The sequence below is a fragment of the Aedes aegypti genome, chromosome 3 (assembly GCF_002204515.2).
Source record: "Aedes aegypti strain LVP_AGWG chromosome 3, AaegL5.0 Primary Assembly, whole genome shotgun sequence".
Lineage (NCBI taxonomy): Eukaryota > Metazoa > Arthropoda > Insecta > Diptera > Culicidae > Aedes > Aedes aegypti.
The window spans coordinates 230,704,541-230,721,942 of record NC_035109.1 but is presented as its reverse complement, the minus strand read 5'-3'; the positions used below and the strand labels follow the sequence as shown (position 1 = coordinate 230,721,942).

General features: G+C 40.5%; 1 protein-coding gene and 1 long non-coding RNA gene across 8 annotated transcripts in view; one reads left to right on the top strand and one right to left on the bottom strand.

Annotated features, from left to right (window-relative positions):
- LOC5567941 (A-kinase anchor protein 9) overlaps nt 1-12,671 on the bottom strand; it is a 128,734-nt gene extending 116,063 nt beyond the window's left edge. For all 7 annotated transcript variants that reach the window (XM_021851143.1, XM_021851144.1, XM_021851145.1 and 4 more), the window contains exon 1: nt 12,380-12,671. In XM_021851143.1, the coding sequence (XP_021706835.1) occupies nt 12,380-12,457 (78 nt within the window). In that variant the 5' untranslated portion in view covers nt 12,458-12,671. The remainder of the gene's footprint in view (nt 1-12,379) is intronic.
- A 3,724-nt stretch (nt 12,672-16,395) lies between these two features.
- On the top strand, nt 16,396-16,894 carry LOC110678649. Its single transcript, XR_002501806.1, has 2 exons — nt 16,396-16,648; nt 16,715-16,894. It is a non-coding gene; the product is annotated as an uncharacterized LOC110678649 (long non-coding RNA).
- Nucleotides 16,895-17,402: the final 508 nt, after the last annotated feature.

Sequence of the window (17,402 nt, the reverse complement as noted above, 5' to 3'; positions counted from 1 at the left end):
TTCTAGAGACTTTAGATTGAAACAAATGAGGTGGTATACATTTTTTAGCTTGACTCCCACCAAATATAAGCAGCATGCTTAAATTGATTTTTATGAAAAATTGAAGAAAAAAATATAGAAAAAGTTTTTGAAAAATGTCTCCTTACTTTTCACTTGCCCCAAAAGTGGGGCAAGTGAAAAGTTTACCGTTTTGAACAATAAATTCAAAAAAAAACAGTTATATTCACGATTTCTATTAGCTTTAACATTTGTTAAGGCTTCCCAATGAACAATAACATAAGTAACATGTAAACTAAGAAAATGTTATTCTTTACACTTGAATTTTCTTCTGTTCAGTTATGTTAGTTGAAATGATTCGACAACATTATGACTGCAACATTTCCAATGTTAGTTCTTACATTATAGGACAGCAATTGCATTTCTGCTCTGTAGAATTTCCACCGCTCGTTATTTGTTTTTGAGAAAGTCGGATATGACGTCGGATAACTCTTCGGGAGAAATCAAATGGAATCCTTCAATAACGTATTTAGAATATTTTTTATGTGGATAGACCTGTTATGTTATGTTTTGAACTAGCTTTACATAGACATTCCACGAGATTTCCGTGTGTTCTATAATATTGCAACTTTTCAATAATATTGCAACTTTTCAATCAATTCAATTGGTCTTCCTTTCAATTGGCTGCCCGAAGTAGACATATTAATATTGTAATGTTTGGCAACATATTTTAGAGAAGTTCCATGATTTCTAACAGCTTTTAACACTATACTCCAGTGTTTCTTGAATTATCAGCACGTTATGTTTTTCTATGATAATTGCGAACCATGTTTACTTATGGCTACTTAAATAGAAAACACAAATTCAATCTCTAATGATAAACTTTTCACTTGCCCCACCTGATTAGAAAATTGACGGTGTTTCAAGTTGGTTATTTTTAAGTCTATGTCGAATTAATTCTAAAACTTTTTTTATTGCAGTTTGAAACTGTCACAGAGGACAACTAAGAAGTGGTACAGGAAATTATTTTCCGCAACTTTTTTCCACTGAAAATATTAAAATAAGATTGTACGCCGCCAACTTGTTACGGAGTAACAGTTGACAGGTTAACAATTTTTCGCTCTATTATACAATAATGGCTGAAAAATTTCAGAAATTTCTTACCTATTGTAATGTTCTCAATTGCCTCGAAGGTTTACGCATGAGTTTGAAACATTAATTCACATATTCAGTAAAATATATCAATTGTTTTCACTTGCCCCGCGGTACCTTACAGAAAATCTTACATGATTCCTCCATAAACTAATGCGAATATTTCTTCAAGAATACTTAGGAAGATTTTTTCAAGAGTCTCAATTTTTTTTCACTCAAAATTAATTCATTTTTTTCGAATAGGTACTTCAAATAATTCTTCGCGAAGATTTGTTACAATTTATTTATTTTAATAGAAATTTTGGACTTTCCATATGAATTATGCCTTGGTTTTCTTCCCCAAAGAATTCATCTAAAGATGCTTTAAAAAATCATTCAGGGATTTATTATTGTTCTTATAAAAACTTGTCGTGCCTCCAGCAATGCTGTGAGGAACTGCTCCAAGAATTCAATAATCGATTCTTTTAAGAGTATCTTCAAGAAATCTCACAAAATTTCAATCTATCATAGCAGAAATTCTATTCAGAGAATTTCTGGATTCTTAAAAATCTTGGAGCAGGGGAAAAGCACTAAAATTTTGACTCACAAGAATTCGGTAAACGTTCGGTAAATGTTATAATTTTAATTTCACCAGAAAAGGCCGATGAAATTGTCAATAAAATTAAATTTATGATAGCGGGGATGATCCAGATATAACAAATTGCAAAGAATCGCAGATTGAACACTTAAGGAGAATTTCAGAAGAATCTCCAGAATATCTGGGGAATTTTTTGTGTTCATTCTGCGATTCTAAACATCAGTATAGAAAAGTTCCTAATGAAAATCCTAAAGTAGCGCTTGGAACCTTATTCATCACAAATTCGAAATTCCGAGGATTTTTTTTATAGATAGTAAAATATAGTTTACTTTACCATACATAACAGCGCTTCATTAATGGTTAATAGCTAAGATTGATTACCCATTTCGTCCAACAAATTTATCGTATAGAGCTTAGTGACATTTGAACACACGTAGACTAGCATGGGCTGTTTGGGCACGTCAGGAGTTAATCATCAATGTTAACTTCCTTTTCCCGAACAGCCTAGATAGCCGTGTAGTGTCGGTAGCGGTTGTTTCAATTGGCTAAGAATTAACACTACGGACTGCCTGTTCCGGTGGTATAAGTCCATCTCACAGGTGACCCCTAATTCATGCCGCTTTAAGCTTACCGTGCCTAAGAATGAATGGTTAGGGGGGTCTAAAAAAAACCTAACCGCAAACGGAGCCTGTGGAGTACCAGGGCGCCCTCTACAGTATTGTGCCCTTCCTGTGCTACCCGGAGCAATGGTGCAGGTGACCTTGTGTTTCTCCGAGACAATCGGCTTCCCTTCTTCAGTCTCAAACCTGAGGCTAAATAAGGGTGGGATTATAAGGATGTTGTAAATTAGTTTAAATTTTTCACCCTTATGGCTTCGCATTATGCGTTTTTTTTTTGTTGGGGCAGCAGGGACGACAGTCCAGGGGCTTAACGGACCCCCCCCCCAGGACCTCTGCGAGTTGGGGAGTTGCCCAGGATGTGGTGAAGTTCCCAGTGGGCTCTGATGAACCTTCATAAAAACCACAAAAATCCGAATGCAACTCTGTCACAGCGACCGGTGCCGCTTAAAGTACCCTAGCCCAAACTAACAGGAGTGCCAACCGGCACATCAGGATTGATACCAGTGAGATCCTGATTATGGCATACTGGTCGCGATACAAACGGACAAGGCATGGAATTACGAGTAGGAGTGCTTCGAGCACATTGGGACCAACGCAAGTACGGCCCCAATTATGTATACTGGCAGCGCACGACAAAGGACAAGTAACGGTATATGTACTGGATAATATGCTTTGAGGCTGACAGCGGCGACATTCTACTCCCTTAGTAGGGTCGGGTGACACTGGCCCGAAACGGCGAGTGGGTTAATGGCGCAGGCTGCCCCCGTCCCGTAAAACCGTGGCAGGCCTTAGAGTACGTTCCAAATCCGTCGCCTGGTTGTTCCAACTGGGCGGGAGTAGGCTCAGATGCCATTACCTGACCTGCGCCGATCCGGCTCTGAACATAGTACCCCATAAAGGACTATGTCAACCCTAGCATGGCCTCCCTGCTTGCATAGATAACCATGGGATTATAAAGGCGACTATTCCAGCGGAGATGGATAGCGGCTCTTAGGGGGACCCATAAGAGATGATCAACCAAAACAAACAACTAGCGGAATGTGAAGGAGAGGCTTCTGGACCTATCAGTAACCGGCTAAGGTTCCCGCCAAGGAAGGAGGCGACCAACTTTATTAAAAACAGTGTGAGCAAAAGCCTAGATACTGTGACGACGGCAGGCACTGGCCGCTCCAGTGCAACATGTGTGGTGACCGATGGCCCGGGACTAATCGAGGCCATGGATCGCAATAGGGAGTACCTCCCAAAAATGCAGGTAGCTGCTGAGCAACTTGATGTCATCATCGAATATGTTAAAAGCAAAACAAATATCAGCAAAGACTTGAAAACAAGTCTACTGAAATTGCGACAATCAGTCCTAGCTGCAAAGCAGGACTACGAGAAAGCCAAGGAACAACTGGGCAAGGTAGAAGGCCAAAAAGACACTAGGTCGTGTCAGACCGAAGTGTTTTCCTTCACAGGCAACGCGAATATATCTGATGATATTATTCGATACGCGATGCGGAAGAGGGAAGCTTCCGGGGATGAATACGTGGCAAAAAGACGTATGGTTGCTAAGGGAAAAGTAACCTACGCGGCCGTCCTCCAAAGCGGAAAAGCTGGCACGAGCCAAGTCCCGCGATCAAGAGGACATGGCAACAAAGGAGAGGCCAACACCAATCCTAAGGCCAAGAAAGCCAAGAAAAAGGAGCCACGGGTTAACCGGAACCAGGCAGTGCATCCACAGGAACCACGGGCGCAAGGCAACAGCAACCCGTGGATACGAGTTGGAAATAAGAAAAAACAGAGGAAACCGAAAACGGAGCCCAAGGAGAGCGCTAAACCGAAAACAGCGAAACGTAGGAATTTAGGCGAAGCCCTCGTTATCAAAACGGAGGAAGCAAAATACGCCGAGGTTCTGAAGGCGATGCGAAGCACAGAGAAGCTATCGCCATTGGGCGCAGACGTGCGAAGCATAAGGCGAACTAGGATTGGTGAAATGATCCTAGTCTTAAAGAAGGACGCCAAGGAAAAGGGTGCAGTCTATAAGCAACTGGCACAAGAAGTACTTGGTGACGAGGTTGATGTAAGATCCCTTACTGCTGAAGCGACTCTCCAGTGTAAAAATCTGGATGAGGTCACCGATGCAGCGGAGGTCTCGGCTGCCCTCAAAGAGCAGTGTGACATCGACGTAGCCAGTAAGGCCATCCACCTTAGAAAGGGCCCGCAGGGCACCCAGGTGGCGGCGATCAGGCTGCCGGTCGCAGAGGCCAACAAAGCGAAGAACTTGGGCATACTCAAGGTAGGCTGGTCTGTTTGCCGGCTGAGCATACAACAGCCTCCTGAAGTTTGCTTCAAGTGTTTCGGGAAGGGCCATAAGTCGTGGAATTGCAATGGTCCCGACAGAAGTAAGATGTGCAGAAAATGCGGCGCGGAAGGCCATAGGGCAAGCGATTGTAAGCAAATCGCTAAGTGCCTAATATGTGTCGACAGAGCAGACAACGGACACTTAACGGGCGGACCCAAATGTCCGGGCACAAGCGGAGTATCAAAGCAGCCAAAACGGAAGTAACACAGTTAAATTTAAACCACTGTGATGCAGCCCAGCAGCTGCTTTGGCAGTCAGTCTCGGAAACCAAGACTGACGTGGTGTTATTATCGGACCCATACCGCATACCAGCCAACAACGGGAACTGGGTGGCGGATAGGTCTCAACAGCTGGCAGCTATAGGGACGACAGGACGATACCCAATCCAAGAAGTAGTCTCTAGCTCAAATGACGGTTTTGCGATAGCAAAAATCAACGGCGTGTTCTATTGCAGTTGTTACGCGCCCCCAAGGTGGTCGATTGAGGAATTTTCCCACATGGTTGACAGGATGATGGCCGAACTAGCTAATCGGCAGCCAGTAGTGATAGCTGGCGACTTTAATGCATGGGCAGTGGAGTGGGGTAGCCGCTGCACCAATCAAAGAGGCCAGCTATTGTTGGAATCCCTGGCCGCATTAAATGTAGAGTTGGCAAATGTGGGTACAGTGAGTACCTTCCGCAGAAATGGTGCAGAATCGATAATCGACGTGACGTTTTGTAGTCCTAACCTTTTAGGTACCATGAACTGGCGCGTTGATGACGGTTATACTCATAGCGATCATCAATCGATTCGCTATAGTATAATACCAGGCGGGCAGAAGGCAGCGCGATGTAACTCGACCCAAGCCCGAGGATGGAAAACAGCGCGCTTCGACGTCGAAGTATTCACTGAAGCCCTGAGGCGCGAACGAAACACTCTGGACCTAAACGGTGAAGAGCTAGTTGCTATGATATCACGAGCGTGTGATGCTTCCATGCCGAGAAAAGCCCCTCCTAGAGAGAACAGGCCGCCAGTGTATTGGTGGTGCGAATCAATTGCAAATCTTCGAGCAATCTGCCTTCGGGCTAGACGAAGAATGCAACGCGCACGCACAGAAGCACAAAGAGAGGAACGCGGTGCAGCATTCAGAGAGGCAAAGTTGGCTCTCAAAAAGGAAATCAAGAGTCGAAAACGGGCATGCTTTGAAAGTCTATGCGAGAGTGCCAATTCTAGTCCATGGGGTGACGCCTACAGAGTGGTAATGGCTAAGACCAAAGGAGCCATAGCGCCCCAAGAGAAATCGCCCGAGTTGCTGCGATCGATAATCGATGTACTCTTCCCGCACCATCCCATAAGCCCATGGCCCCCAGCGCCGTATGCGGCAGATGAAGGAGAAGAAGTGGCGAGAGTGACGAACGAAGAGCTGGCAGAAGTCGTGAAATCATTCGCGTCAAACAAGGCACCGGGACCCGATGGTATCCCGAATGTTGCCTTAAAAGCGGCAGTGAACACGGATCCGGACATGTTCAGAACCACGATGCAACGCTGCATTGATCAAGGAATCTTCCCAGATGTATGGAAGCGACAGAAATTGGTGCTACTACCAAAGGCGGGGAAACCACCAGGTGACCCGTCGGCGTATAGACCTATCTGTCTACTAGATACGACGGGCAAGTTATTGGAGAGGTTGATTCTCAACAGACTAGTACCGTACACGGAGAGTGCGGACGGCCTGTCCAACAACCAGTTTGGATTCAGAAAAGGTAAATCTACTCTGGACGCCATCCAGTCGGTCGTTCAAACAGCTGAGGTGGCAATCGAGCATAAAAGGAGCGGCATCCGTTACTGCGCGGTTGTCACTCTGGATGTGAAGAATGCGTTCAACAGCGCAAGCTGGGAAGCAATAGCACACGCGCTTCACCGCCTCAAGGTAGCGGTGCAGTTGTGTAAGCTTCTAGAAAGCTATTTTGATGGTAGGATTCTACTGTATGACACAGAGGAGGGGCAGAAAAGCGTTCGAATTACCGCGGGAGTACCTCAAGGTTCAATCCTGGGCCCGCTGTTATGGAATGCGATGTATGATGACGTACTGAGGCTGCCCCTTCCGACGGGTGTTAAGATTGTTGGCTTCGCCGACGATATCACCCTAGTGGTCTATGGTGAATCGATGGAGGAAGTAGAGTTGACAGCAGCGCACTCTATTTCCCTGGTTGAGGAATGGATGAAGTCTAGGAAACTAGGACTGGCCCGTCACAAGACTGAGGTGGTGGTGGTCAACAACCGCAAGTCCGTGCAACGGGCGCTTATCTCGGTAGGTGATTGCACCATAGAGTCCAAGCGATCCCTTAGGCATCTTGGGGTAATGATCGATGACAAGCTGAGCTTCGCTAGCCACGTTGAATATGCCTGTAAAAGGGCATCTACGGCTATAGCGGCGCTTTCGAGGATGATGTCTAACAGCTCTGCTGTAATTGCCAGCAAACGCAAGCTGCTGGCAAGCGTGGCGCTATCCATACTAAGGTATGGAGGACCAATCTGGTCAAAAGCGCTTAGAACGAACAGAAACCTAAAGCGGTTGGAAAGCACGTACAGGATAATGTGCTTAAGAGTAGCAAGTGCATACCGGACGGTATCTAAAGAGGCCGTGTGCATCATAGCCGGGATGACGCCCATCGGGCTCATCATCAAGGAAGATGTTCAATGCTTCAACCAAAGGGGTACCAGAGGAGTCCGCGACACGTGTAAAGAGGAAACGCTCAGAAGCTGGCAGCAGGAATGGGATAACTCCACTAAGGGTAGATGGACCCATCGACTAATACCAAATGTGTCAGATTGGTATGGTAGAAGCCATGGGGAAGTGAACTTCCACCTGACGCAGTTTCTGTCAGGACATGGTTGCTATAGACAGTACCTGCATAGGTTCGGGCACTCAGAATCTCCTGCGTGCCCCAATTGTGCTGGTGTAGAGGAAACAGCGGAGCATGTCGTGTTCGATTGCCCCCGTTTCATTGTTGTGAGAGGTCGCATGCTCACTACATGCGGAGGGGACACGTCCCCCGACAATATTATAGAGAGAATGTGTGCGGATGCCGAGTGCTGGAATGCAGTAACTACGGCTGTCACTCACATTATGTTAGAATTGCAGCGTCTATGGCGCGCCGACCACGAGTTGGCTGCAGAGGATTAGCCCTGCCGAGGCTGGTCCCTTGTAACATTGTTTAAGTCGGCTAGGAGAAGCAGTTTGCCTAGGCTACTTCTGCTACACGTGTTGTGCTATATGCACTGGTCCCTTCCCGAAGAAATACCGTAAGGTGGTTCCGGGGAGATGAGGGTCTGAGTCCAAGGGTCATGTCGATGCACTGTTCACCACTTGAGCAATTCTAAATGAATTGCTCATGCACAGTGCATAGGCTGGTTTTAGCGGGTCGTCGTTGGTGCGTCATCCCCGCATTCCCTGAGTTATCTTCTCAGGGGATCTGTTTGCAGATTTCCCCCTTGTAAAAAACAAAAAAAAAAGACTAGCATACGCTCGTCATACACAGTTTGTTTTTGTTTTCCTCAAAGAAACTTGCACACGCTTTCCAGACTCATCAAAATGCATATGGAAATATTACCCAATTTGAAAAATTTACACCCGGTTTCTGGGTGTTTTTCGTGACTGAGAGCATATTGTTTTCCTCTAAGGTTCACAACTACATCTACACTAGGGCACCTATACCATTGGGCGTGATAACCACTATTCAATAATTTGCAGATAATCAACTCGTTTGATGTTGTAACAGAGTATTGATAGATAGTTTTCCCTGATCTGTAGTGAAATTCCCTGACTTTCCAGGTCAAAAATTGGATTACCTGATATTCCCTGACTTTCCAGGTTTTTCCAGGTAGTAGACACCCTGACTTTAAGAATTTCAGAGAGATTTTTGAACACAATTTTGGTAGTATTTATTGTAATATTTCTTGGAGAAATCCTAAGTATTTCCAGAGAATCCTTAATACATTATTAATGAACAACTTAATGATATTTTCAACAATTAAAATTTGTGTGATAAGTACGTAGTTTAGCTTCATGGAGAAATGTTTAAAATTCTGATGTCTTCTTTTGAGCAATTTGATACAGTTTCTTCGAAAAATTCCAGATTATAAAGCCTAAAGAAACTCCGGGAAAAATCTGTTTAATAATAACTACTTTTCCGTGGGAGTCTTAGCAAAAACTGAGTGAAAACTGGTAAAGGCGTTCTTGCACTGCAAAAGTACGAAAATAGTTCATGAAGAGATCCCCGATACTTGTGCAAGAACTTAAAAGGGATATTCTTCGTGAGTTCTTTGGAAAAGTTCTTGAAGGATTTTTTTACTGGATTAAACAAAGAATTGATATTTTCCGTAATTATTATTATTATTATTATTATTATTATTATTATTATTATTATTATTATTATTATTATTATTATTATTATTATTATTATTATTATTATTATTATTATTATTATTATTATTATTATTATTATTAATATATATTTAGGACACTTTACCATACGTGTGGCATTCGTGTCGAATTTTCCGTAATGAAAATTGTAATTTACAAGCATTACTGATATTCAAAAATAATAGCTGATATGAGACAAAAACACAAACAGATAAAATCAACGCAAATTTTCGCCAACTACGAAATTTGCGAAAATCATGATTATTACTTCGGTAAATCAAGAATTTTCTAGGCCCCCCTAGGCCCCCTCCAGGGAAAAATCCTAGCTACGCCAATGACAAGAAGGCGTTGGGTGCAGCGAGCTAGGTGGATTGATCAGGTTCATCAGAACCTGGAGAGCGAGGGTCGAAGTCGAGGTTGGAGAGAGGCGACCATGAGCCGAGTGAATTGGCGATATATTGTTGGCGAAGTTTTATCAAGTTGATTGATGTAAATCAAATAAATAAAATGCACCGGATTAATGCATAAATGGCAATGCGTCGAGAACGCCCGAGAAGTCGTCAGTCTTTTTCCCCTCTCTGGAGACGCGTTCTTTTCTGCCGGGCATCGCGTCGAGAAAGCCCGGGAAATCGTCATTATTTTTCCCTCTCGGGTGACGCGTTCTTTTCTGCCGGGCAGTGCGTCAAGAAAGCCAAACAGTTTTTGAAAACAGTTTTTGCTCGTTTTTATGGCGTTTTTTTAGGTATTTCATATTGCCCCGAACACCCCTAAACAATTTTATATAATTTTTTTTCGTAACACTGATGTAGCAATAATACAATTTTTGTGCGGTGACGTAATTTACTTTAAAATCAAAAACAAATGTTTATTTTGATCGTTTCACTCATCGCACTAGGCTATTGAAATGACTGAACTATTTTCAATAGATTCAGTTGTGAGTATTCATGTCTAGTTTATATTTTTCCCATAATCTAGAGCAGATTTTCTACCGACCCTCTCATAAAGTTTGTTGTGTAGATGCAATAACTAAGTTTAAATTAGAGATGTACCGAATATTCGGCCGGCCGAATATTCGTTCCGAATATCTCGATTTTTTTAATTTTGCCGGATATTCGTTCTGCCGAATAATAAAATCCGTTATTCGGCCGAATAGGCCGAATAGTGACCGAATAATAACAAAATAAACTAAACTGTAAAAAAAATATTATGTTTATGTAAGGAAAATTTAAAAAATCAATAATTTATTCAAATGATGACCGTATTTTTCTTTTTATGGATACCTTGAATAGACTTCGATGTCAAATACTGAAAAAGTGAGAATTTCTCTGTTCTATGGCGTTACCATTTTCTGCAAATCAAATTGTATCTCATCTTGCAGGAGCTGTAACGTACCGCTTGGCTAGTTAGAAGCGTTTGAAAAATTGTTTTCAAGGTATAGATGCATCGAAGCTAAACCCATCATTTTCAAGAGCACAAATCTAGAGAACCAGACAACCGTTTGTGCTGAAAATTTAACTTTCTGGTCAATCGCTGGTGTTGACCAATCATTCCAATATTCAGCGCGAACGGCTGTCAGATTCTCTAGATTTATGCTCTTCGATGCAGGTTTGGCTTCGATGCATCCTCACCTTAAAGTCCGTCAATTATCAGGACTTTATCTACGTTCTATATTCTTTGCAAAACCTACTGATTACGTTCTTCTATTATTATGAGAGTCAGGGGTCTGCCGTCAATTTGCCTCAATTTTTATGAAACACTTCCAAAAGTCGGTTGAATAGTAAACCAAATTTCTTAAACTAAAATCAACAATAGGATACAGCTTCCTAGCTTCAGAAATACAGAAATCTTCAGAACTTATGATTTCTGCAAACGATTTCAAAACCTCAAGAAGACGATCATTCATTTCCATTTATACTTCGTTTAATTGTTTAGCTTTCCCTACTTAAAAAACTGCACATACGGGTGTTATTCGGCCGAATATTTAGGTTTTATTTGACCGAATATTAAGTCATTATTCGGCCAAATGTTCGGCCGAATATTCGTTTGGCCGAATAATAATATTACAACTATTCGGTATTCGGCCAAAGGCCGAATAGTGCTATTCGGTACATCTCTAGTTTAAATTATTCATTTAAATTTTAAATCGTTATATTCCTTAACTGCGCTGAATTACGGCACTTTACGTTACAACAAAAATTAAGCACGTTTAGCAAAAATATTCATGCGCTTTGAGATATTTGCTCATTATTGGCTCTTTAATCCTATTCACTTCGCATAGTGCTGTTTAATGATTCGCTCCGTATCAGCATAGACAGTTTTTTTGTAAGTAAACTCTCTTATCGAATGCAATTGAATTGCAGCATTGAAGCGCCTATCGAAGCGTGACCACCAGCACTAGGTATGCAACGCTACACAGTTAAGGTACCGCGGGGCAAATGGATAAGTGGCGCTAGTGAAAAACAAACATATTTATTTAACGAATAATATATAAATTAACGCTCCAAACTCATGTGTAAACCTTGAAGGCTATTCAAAATATAACAGGAGATACAAAATTTATGAGATTTTTAACTATTATTTCATAAGAAAGTTCTATATAGTGTAGTTATCGTAAATATTTAATTTTATGTAGTTAAGATAAGTCGTAAATATAACTGTCAGTTTTTAAATTATTTAATATTTATAATGACAATATTTCACCCAGTGAAAATGGGGGAGACGATTTTTACAAAAAAGTTTTACATAAAAATCAGTTTTAAAATACCATTTATACCGAATTGTTGTGAGTCAAAAAAATATACGATCTGTTCTATTTTAATTAAATGTCTTTATGATTCAAAGAACCTCAACTGATTCGTTTTTCTTTACCCACTTGCCCCACGGTACCTTCTATAAATTAATGTAATAAATTAATAACTCATTGAAAACCAATTGGAATTTTTTTTATGCAAATGAACTAGAAGCTCGCATCGGAAACCGCACAGCATATTTTCCTAACGAAGCAACGAAAGCAAAAGCAAATGATGTAGGTCTTAAAATAGATTACAAGTTCTACTTTCTATATAGCCACACTCCCCTTGCCCCTTTCGTAATGTATCAATTTTCAATAGTGCGCTATCACAACTGTAATGTTCAAATAGTCCCTTGAATACTAAGTATACTTTTGTAGGCATTGATTAACAAACTAATAAGTGAAATTATAGTTTGTAACTAATATGCAAAGCAAGCAGAAATTCTAACAAAATTTCAATTACTTAGTAATAATTGAAGTAAAACCACGTACCTGAACTGGCGGAAGGGGGCTCCCACTTTTGCTAGTAGAGCTCCCCTTGGGCTTTAGCTTCAACCGTCCGATATTCATCTTTTCACCGTATAATTTCGCTTGCAAACCATTACACCATTTTTGCGCACTTACTTTTACCAAACTTAGCAATCAAGCACATGCAATTTAACACTTTTATTTCGGAGCACAACGTAGCAAAACAAAACTATAATCCGACTAAACTGATCTGACCGAAATTCGTTCCGTTTGTTTGGTTTTGTTTTGGGCTTCTGAAAATAAAATTTGACGTCGTCGATGGCACAGCACCGAGGGGTTCACTGATGTTTTTTTTACTGTCTCCTCATCAAAACAAAAGGCACAGCTCTAATTTTTAGAACAAAGCTTACACGGAGACGAGATTCAACTCAATTTTATATCTTTCAGGCTGTGAACCGTTCACGGAGAAACGAGACAACTCAAAATCCAGATAAAAAGTACTCAAAATGTAGTACTTCACTATCACTACCGATTTGGATACAATTTGATACTGAATTTCAAATAATTTTAACTTAATTTTGAGGTACTTCCGCAACTACTTATTTTTGATTTATTTGATAGTTGTTGTCTTTGTTGTTGCTAATTTGCTGTTTTGATTTGCTTTGCAATCTCAGGAAGTATCCAAAATCAAGTACTGATCCAGTACTTGATTTTGGATGAAAATTTTAGCTGTGCGCCATACTTAATTTTGTCGTCGATTGAATGAAAATGTACTTCAGGTAAGTTATTTGATTCAAATTTTTATTCATTTTGCACTTTATATATATACATCATTTATATTCCAGATTATTCACAAGATTATCCGCAAAACTGGCGCGTACGGATCATCCTAAAATGAACGACGATGTACAAATTTTGCGAAATTTTCGAGAACAAATCAGTTAGTTCTGAAATTGATTTAGTCTACGTTATGAGGTATTTAATCCCAGGATTTCCCAATGTTACAGAATCCCGAGTTCCGATGATGGACCTGGAGGCGAAATACCCTGCCTGTATACACAGGTTCACAAGAGCATGGTTCGAACACGGAAGAACGAGGAGCAGATTCGGGCAACAGAGTCCAGAACATCCATTAATTTAAAAATTAGTGAACTTGTTGTTTATCCTATATTGCATTTAATAAAACACTATTAGTTTGTTCAATGAAGTCAAATAACATCAATGAACAATATAAAACATTCCATTTTTTTTAACGAAATCAGCTTTTTTTAAACACTTGGTATTGGGTAGTTTTAATCCAAAATATACTAATTGCCATACAGTTCAAAATCACTCAATTCGATGTATTCGTGGAATGACTCAAATTTGAATACTTCGGAAATAACTCAATTTTGAATCATTCCACTTAGCTGTCAAGATGAGTGAAAAAGACTTAATTTTGAGTTGTTTCGGTTCTCCGTGTTTCACCAAGATTGTAAAAAATAAGGTTAATCGACTCCCGTCTTATTAAGACGACATGAAAAGCGCGGCTCTGGTGAGTCAAAAGCATACTAATACGTAAGGGATGGTACACAAATTATGTCACGCTAAATTTCAATTTTTTTGACCCCCTCCCCCCCTTTGTCACGTTTTTTGTATGAGTTCTCCGAAATTTTTGTAAGGCTTGTCACGCTTGGCTTGACCCCCTCCCCCCCCTCGGAGCGTGACGTAATTTGTGCATGACCCCTAACGTTCTCCTAGTGTCCACCAAAAATGACCATTTTGGCGTTATGAAATTTGTGAATAAACCCTTTTCCCTCCGGTTAGAAATAACCCTGCACTGAAGCATGGTTAAACTTGACAGTTCAAAAGTTTTTTTCTGCTCCCGTGAATTTGAGAAAAACTAATTATCTGTCAACTTTGTTCTGCAATAACAATGTGATATATCACATTGCTGCAATAACTACTCGACTGTCAAAGCTCAAATGGGTCGACCGCAAAGTTCAATGAAATCATTTGAGGGGAAAAAACATTCAAAATTTAAAATTTTAACTAATAGTTAAACCATAGACAAACAGACGTAACACTTAGAACAAATCTCGATCAAAATCATAGTCATGAGGACATATACGCCCAATGCTAAAATCGGTGTGTTTGGCCGACGGGCCAATAGATGGCAGTAGTGTGTAAACGTCAAACACGAACAAAAACGATTGGAGCGCTGCGGGTGGCGGATTGGCCACCTACCATATTTTTGAATCGACCGTTAAAAAGGTGGTCGATGGACATTGATGAAAGTGTGACGTCTGTTTGTCTGTGGTTAAACGAATGTGGTCCTATTTTTTTTAATGAAATCTTGTTTTTATTTTATAACACGAAAGAGCATGTTACTGTAACTACTTAAGCAATTTTTCCCGCTCAAATAATTGCTATATCATGTTTAAACTTTAATTTAAAAATTTGGTCCATTAATGAACCTTGACACTTTTGATCATGTTTGACGTTCGCTTAGTCGACAAAAACACCACAGGGGTTTTAGTTCGACCACTGGGGTTGTTCCTATCTGACATTTCGTAAGGAACACGGAAAACAAAATACACCTAATATTTGAGTTTATACCAAAGGATGTGACAAAATCTAAAATAAATGTTTTATGAGCTTAAACCAACGGAAAACATTAGAAAATTGAGTAAACATGTGTTTTTGGCCTAAACTTAAGCGTTTGGCACTAAAATTGGGACAGTGCTTTAGGACCCCATTGGTGAAACGTTTCACAGCCTCAACCCAAACTTAAGAAAAGTTGCATTTATCCAAATCTGGCATATTGACCCAAAGTCAGGGGGAATACGCAACGAGGTACGCCTACCGTTCATGGGTTGTAAGTGTGTTGGTGTGGCCCACAACGCAGCTAGACATTCCGCTGGTTGAGTGTTGAAAAGCATCAGCGTTTGCTGTCTACACTGAAACAAGCGTTGCAGTAATGAGAACCATGAACGTATTTTTAAATTTACTATTCCAACCACGATTGAGCTATCATGAACGCTTTTTATTTGCATTTTGTTCCCTCTCAATCCAACCGCGTCGATAGCCGAGCGGCTAGCGTTCGCGCTTGGCAATCGCCAGATCCTCGGCTCGATTCTGGTCTGCTGCAAGTTTTACCCATGATATAGTAATTTTTACTTTCGAAATGGTGCCATGGTAAAATTGAATGCACAAAATATTCTAAATAAATGCGAATTTAGTCTGCACAAATCAAGTGGCGTTGTGTATTTAATTTAACCCTCTGATATAGTATTTTCAACCGCAACGCTGTTCTCAGTGTAGTCTGGTGTGGTACGCAGAATAATAAAGCGTCTTATCTGTTTGATGATTTATTACAGAATAATCCTATTCCTACCTACGTCAGTCAATACTCTATAGGCTTTTTCACATGACGTTTCAAATCAGCTGATCAGGAAGCTCTTTGACAGTTCTTCTACGAAAATGACAGGCCCGTGTTAGTCAAGGATTTTGAATTTATATGCCGCCGTTTACCGCCCGTTTCATGGTCAACCATCGCACTTTTTTCTCGCCAATATCAAGAGTGCTGAGAAACATTTTTCTGCAGACCCGATTTTGGCCGTTCAGTGCGGGGAGGTAATATACCTTCGTCAAGGTCCTTCGTGGGAAGATTATCTGGAATATATGGGACGATTTCGATAAATTGATTCTAAATTTTAGATAGGAAAACTTACGCGACTTCTGGTAATCGGTTTGACAATTACGTGATTGTCTATGAACTGTTTCTGGCCAGATGTTGTCAGCTTTAATAAGTTTCGCAAGATATCACCAAAGACTAATTAAAGACCTCCATGTCCCTTGTAGTTGCCCAAAATTTTATGGCTCATGAGGTAATCTAGAATGCCGTGAAAAGTGTACTGCGATCTGTCAAACTTGGGTACCTTTTGCACTACCGAGGGACGAAATGCAGTACTAGAAGTGGTACCCAATCTGAGCCCGAGTGTGACGGACCTGATATCACTCCGCAGTGCTTCATTGTATTTCAAATGGCATTTAAGTCGCGAGCACTGGTAACAAGGGGTGGATCACTTTTTCAATGTGCATCGAATGTACATCGATTTGCATCAAATGTATATTTTCGACATTCGCATCAACTTAGCTTTGGCATTTACAACATTATGTTATCAACGAATTGTTCCATAGCAACGCGTAGACATTTGTTTGTTGTGAATGTTCAAAATTGTTTTTTGTTTCTTTCCTATGCAATCCATTTGCTAATTTTTATTTGTGTCAGGCGATCGAGCAAATATTTCAGTAGGATCTTCGAGACATTGTGTGAAGGAATACATTTCTCTTAAGTCTTTTCCTGATTCCTTACAGAAATGGAATTACTAGCAAGCAGGAGTAGTTGGAAATCCGTTCTCGGGAAGCCCGTAATCTGTAAAGCGACTCCACCCTACTGAAGGTGGACCGGAGCTTCATTTGATTGTACAAATCTGTATCGACTTGTAGAAATCCGATTGATCGAAATGAAAAATACAACAAATTGTTAAACTTTGACCAAATGGCTCATTTTAGTTGCTTCATTTAAGGAGTTGGGAATATGACGGACACTCAAGTTGAGATTTCTTTTTATCGTTTTCTTCTGCATGGTTCTTTAGTCGAACTGTACATTTTTTCTACGGAATGTATATGTGTGTATGTGTAGATTAATTTCTTTATGCCCTGTGAACACTGAGATTAATCTCATAGTCGAATATATGTGCATTGCACATATATTTTTGCAATCAAGCTTCGCACTTGTAATTCACTAGTCTTGCACATAAATTTGGGAACGTTGTTCCTCTTGAAATTTATGTGCAGCGCACGTACAAAATAAATGCCTACGAACTGTATTTTATTAGACTTATTAATGCATTGTACTTGCGAGCATAAATAATTAAAGACGTTGCATGTTTACAAAAAGTTTATTTAAAAGAATTTAAAATTATGATCATTTGGAAAGAAAACTTGATGAATGAATTCACTTAAGGTTTCAGGTTTGTCGCCATTTTAAGTTTTTATAGTT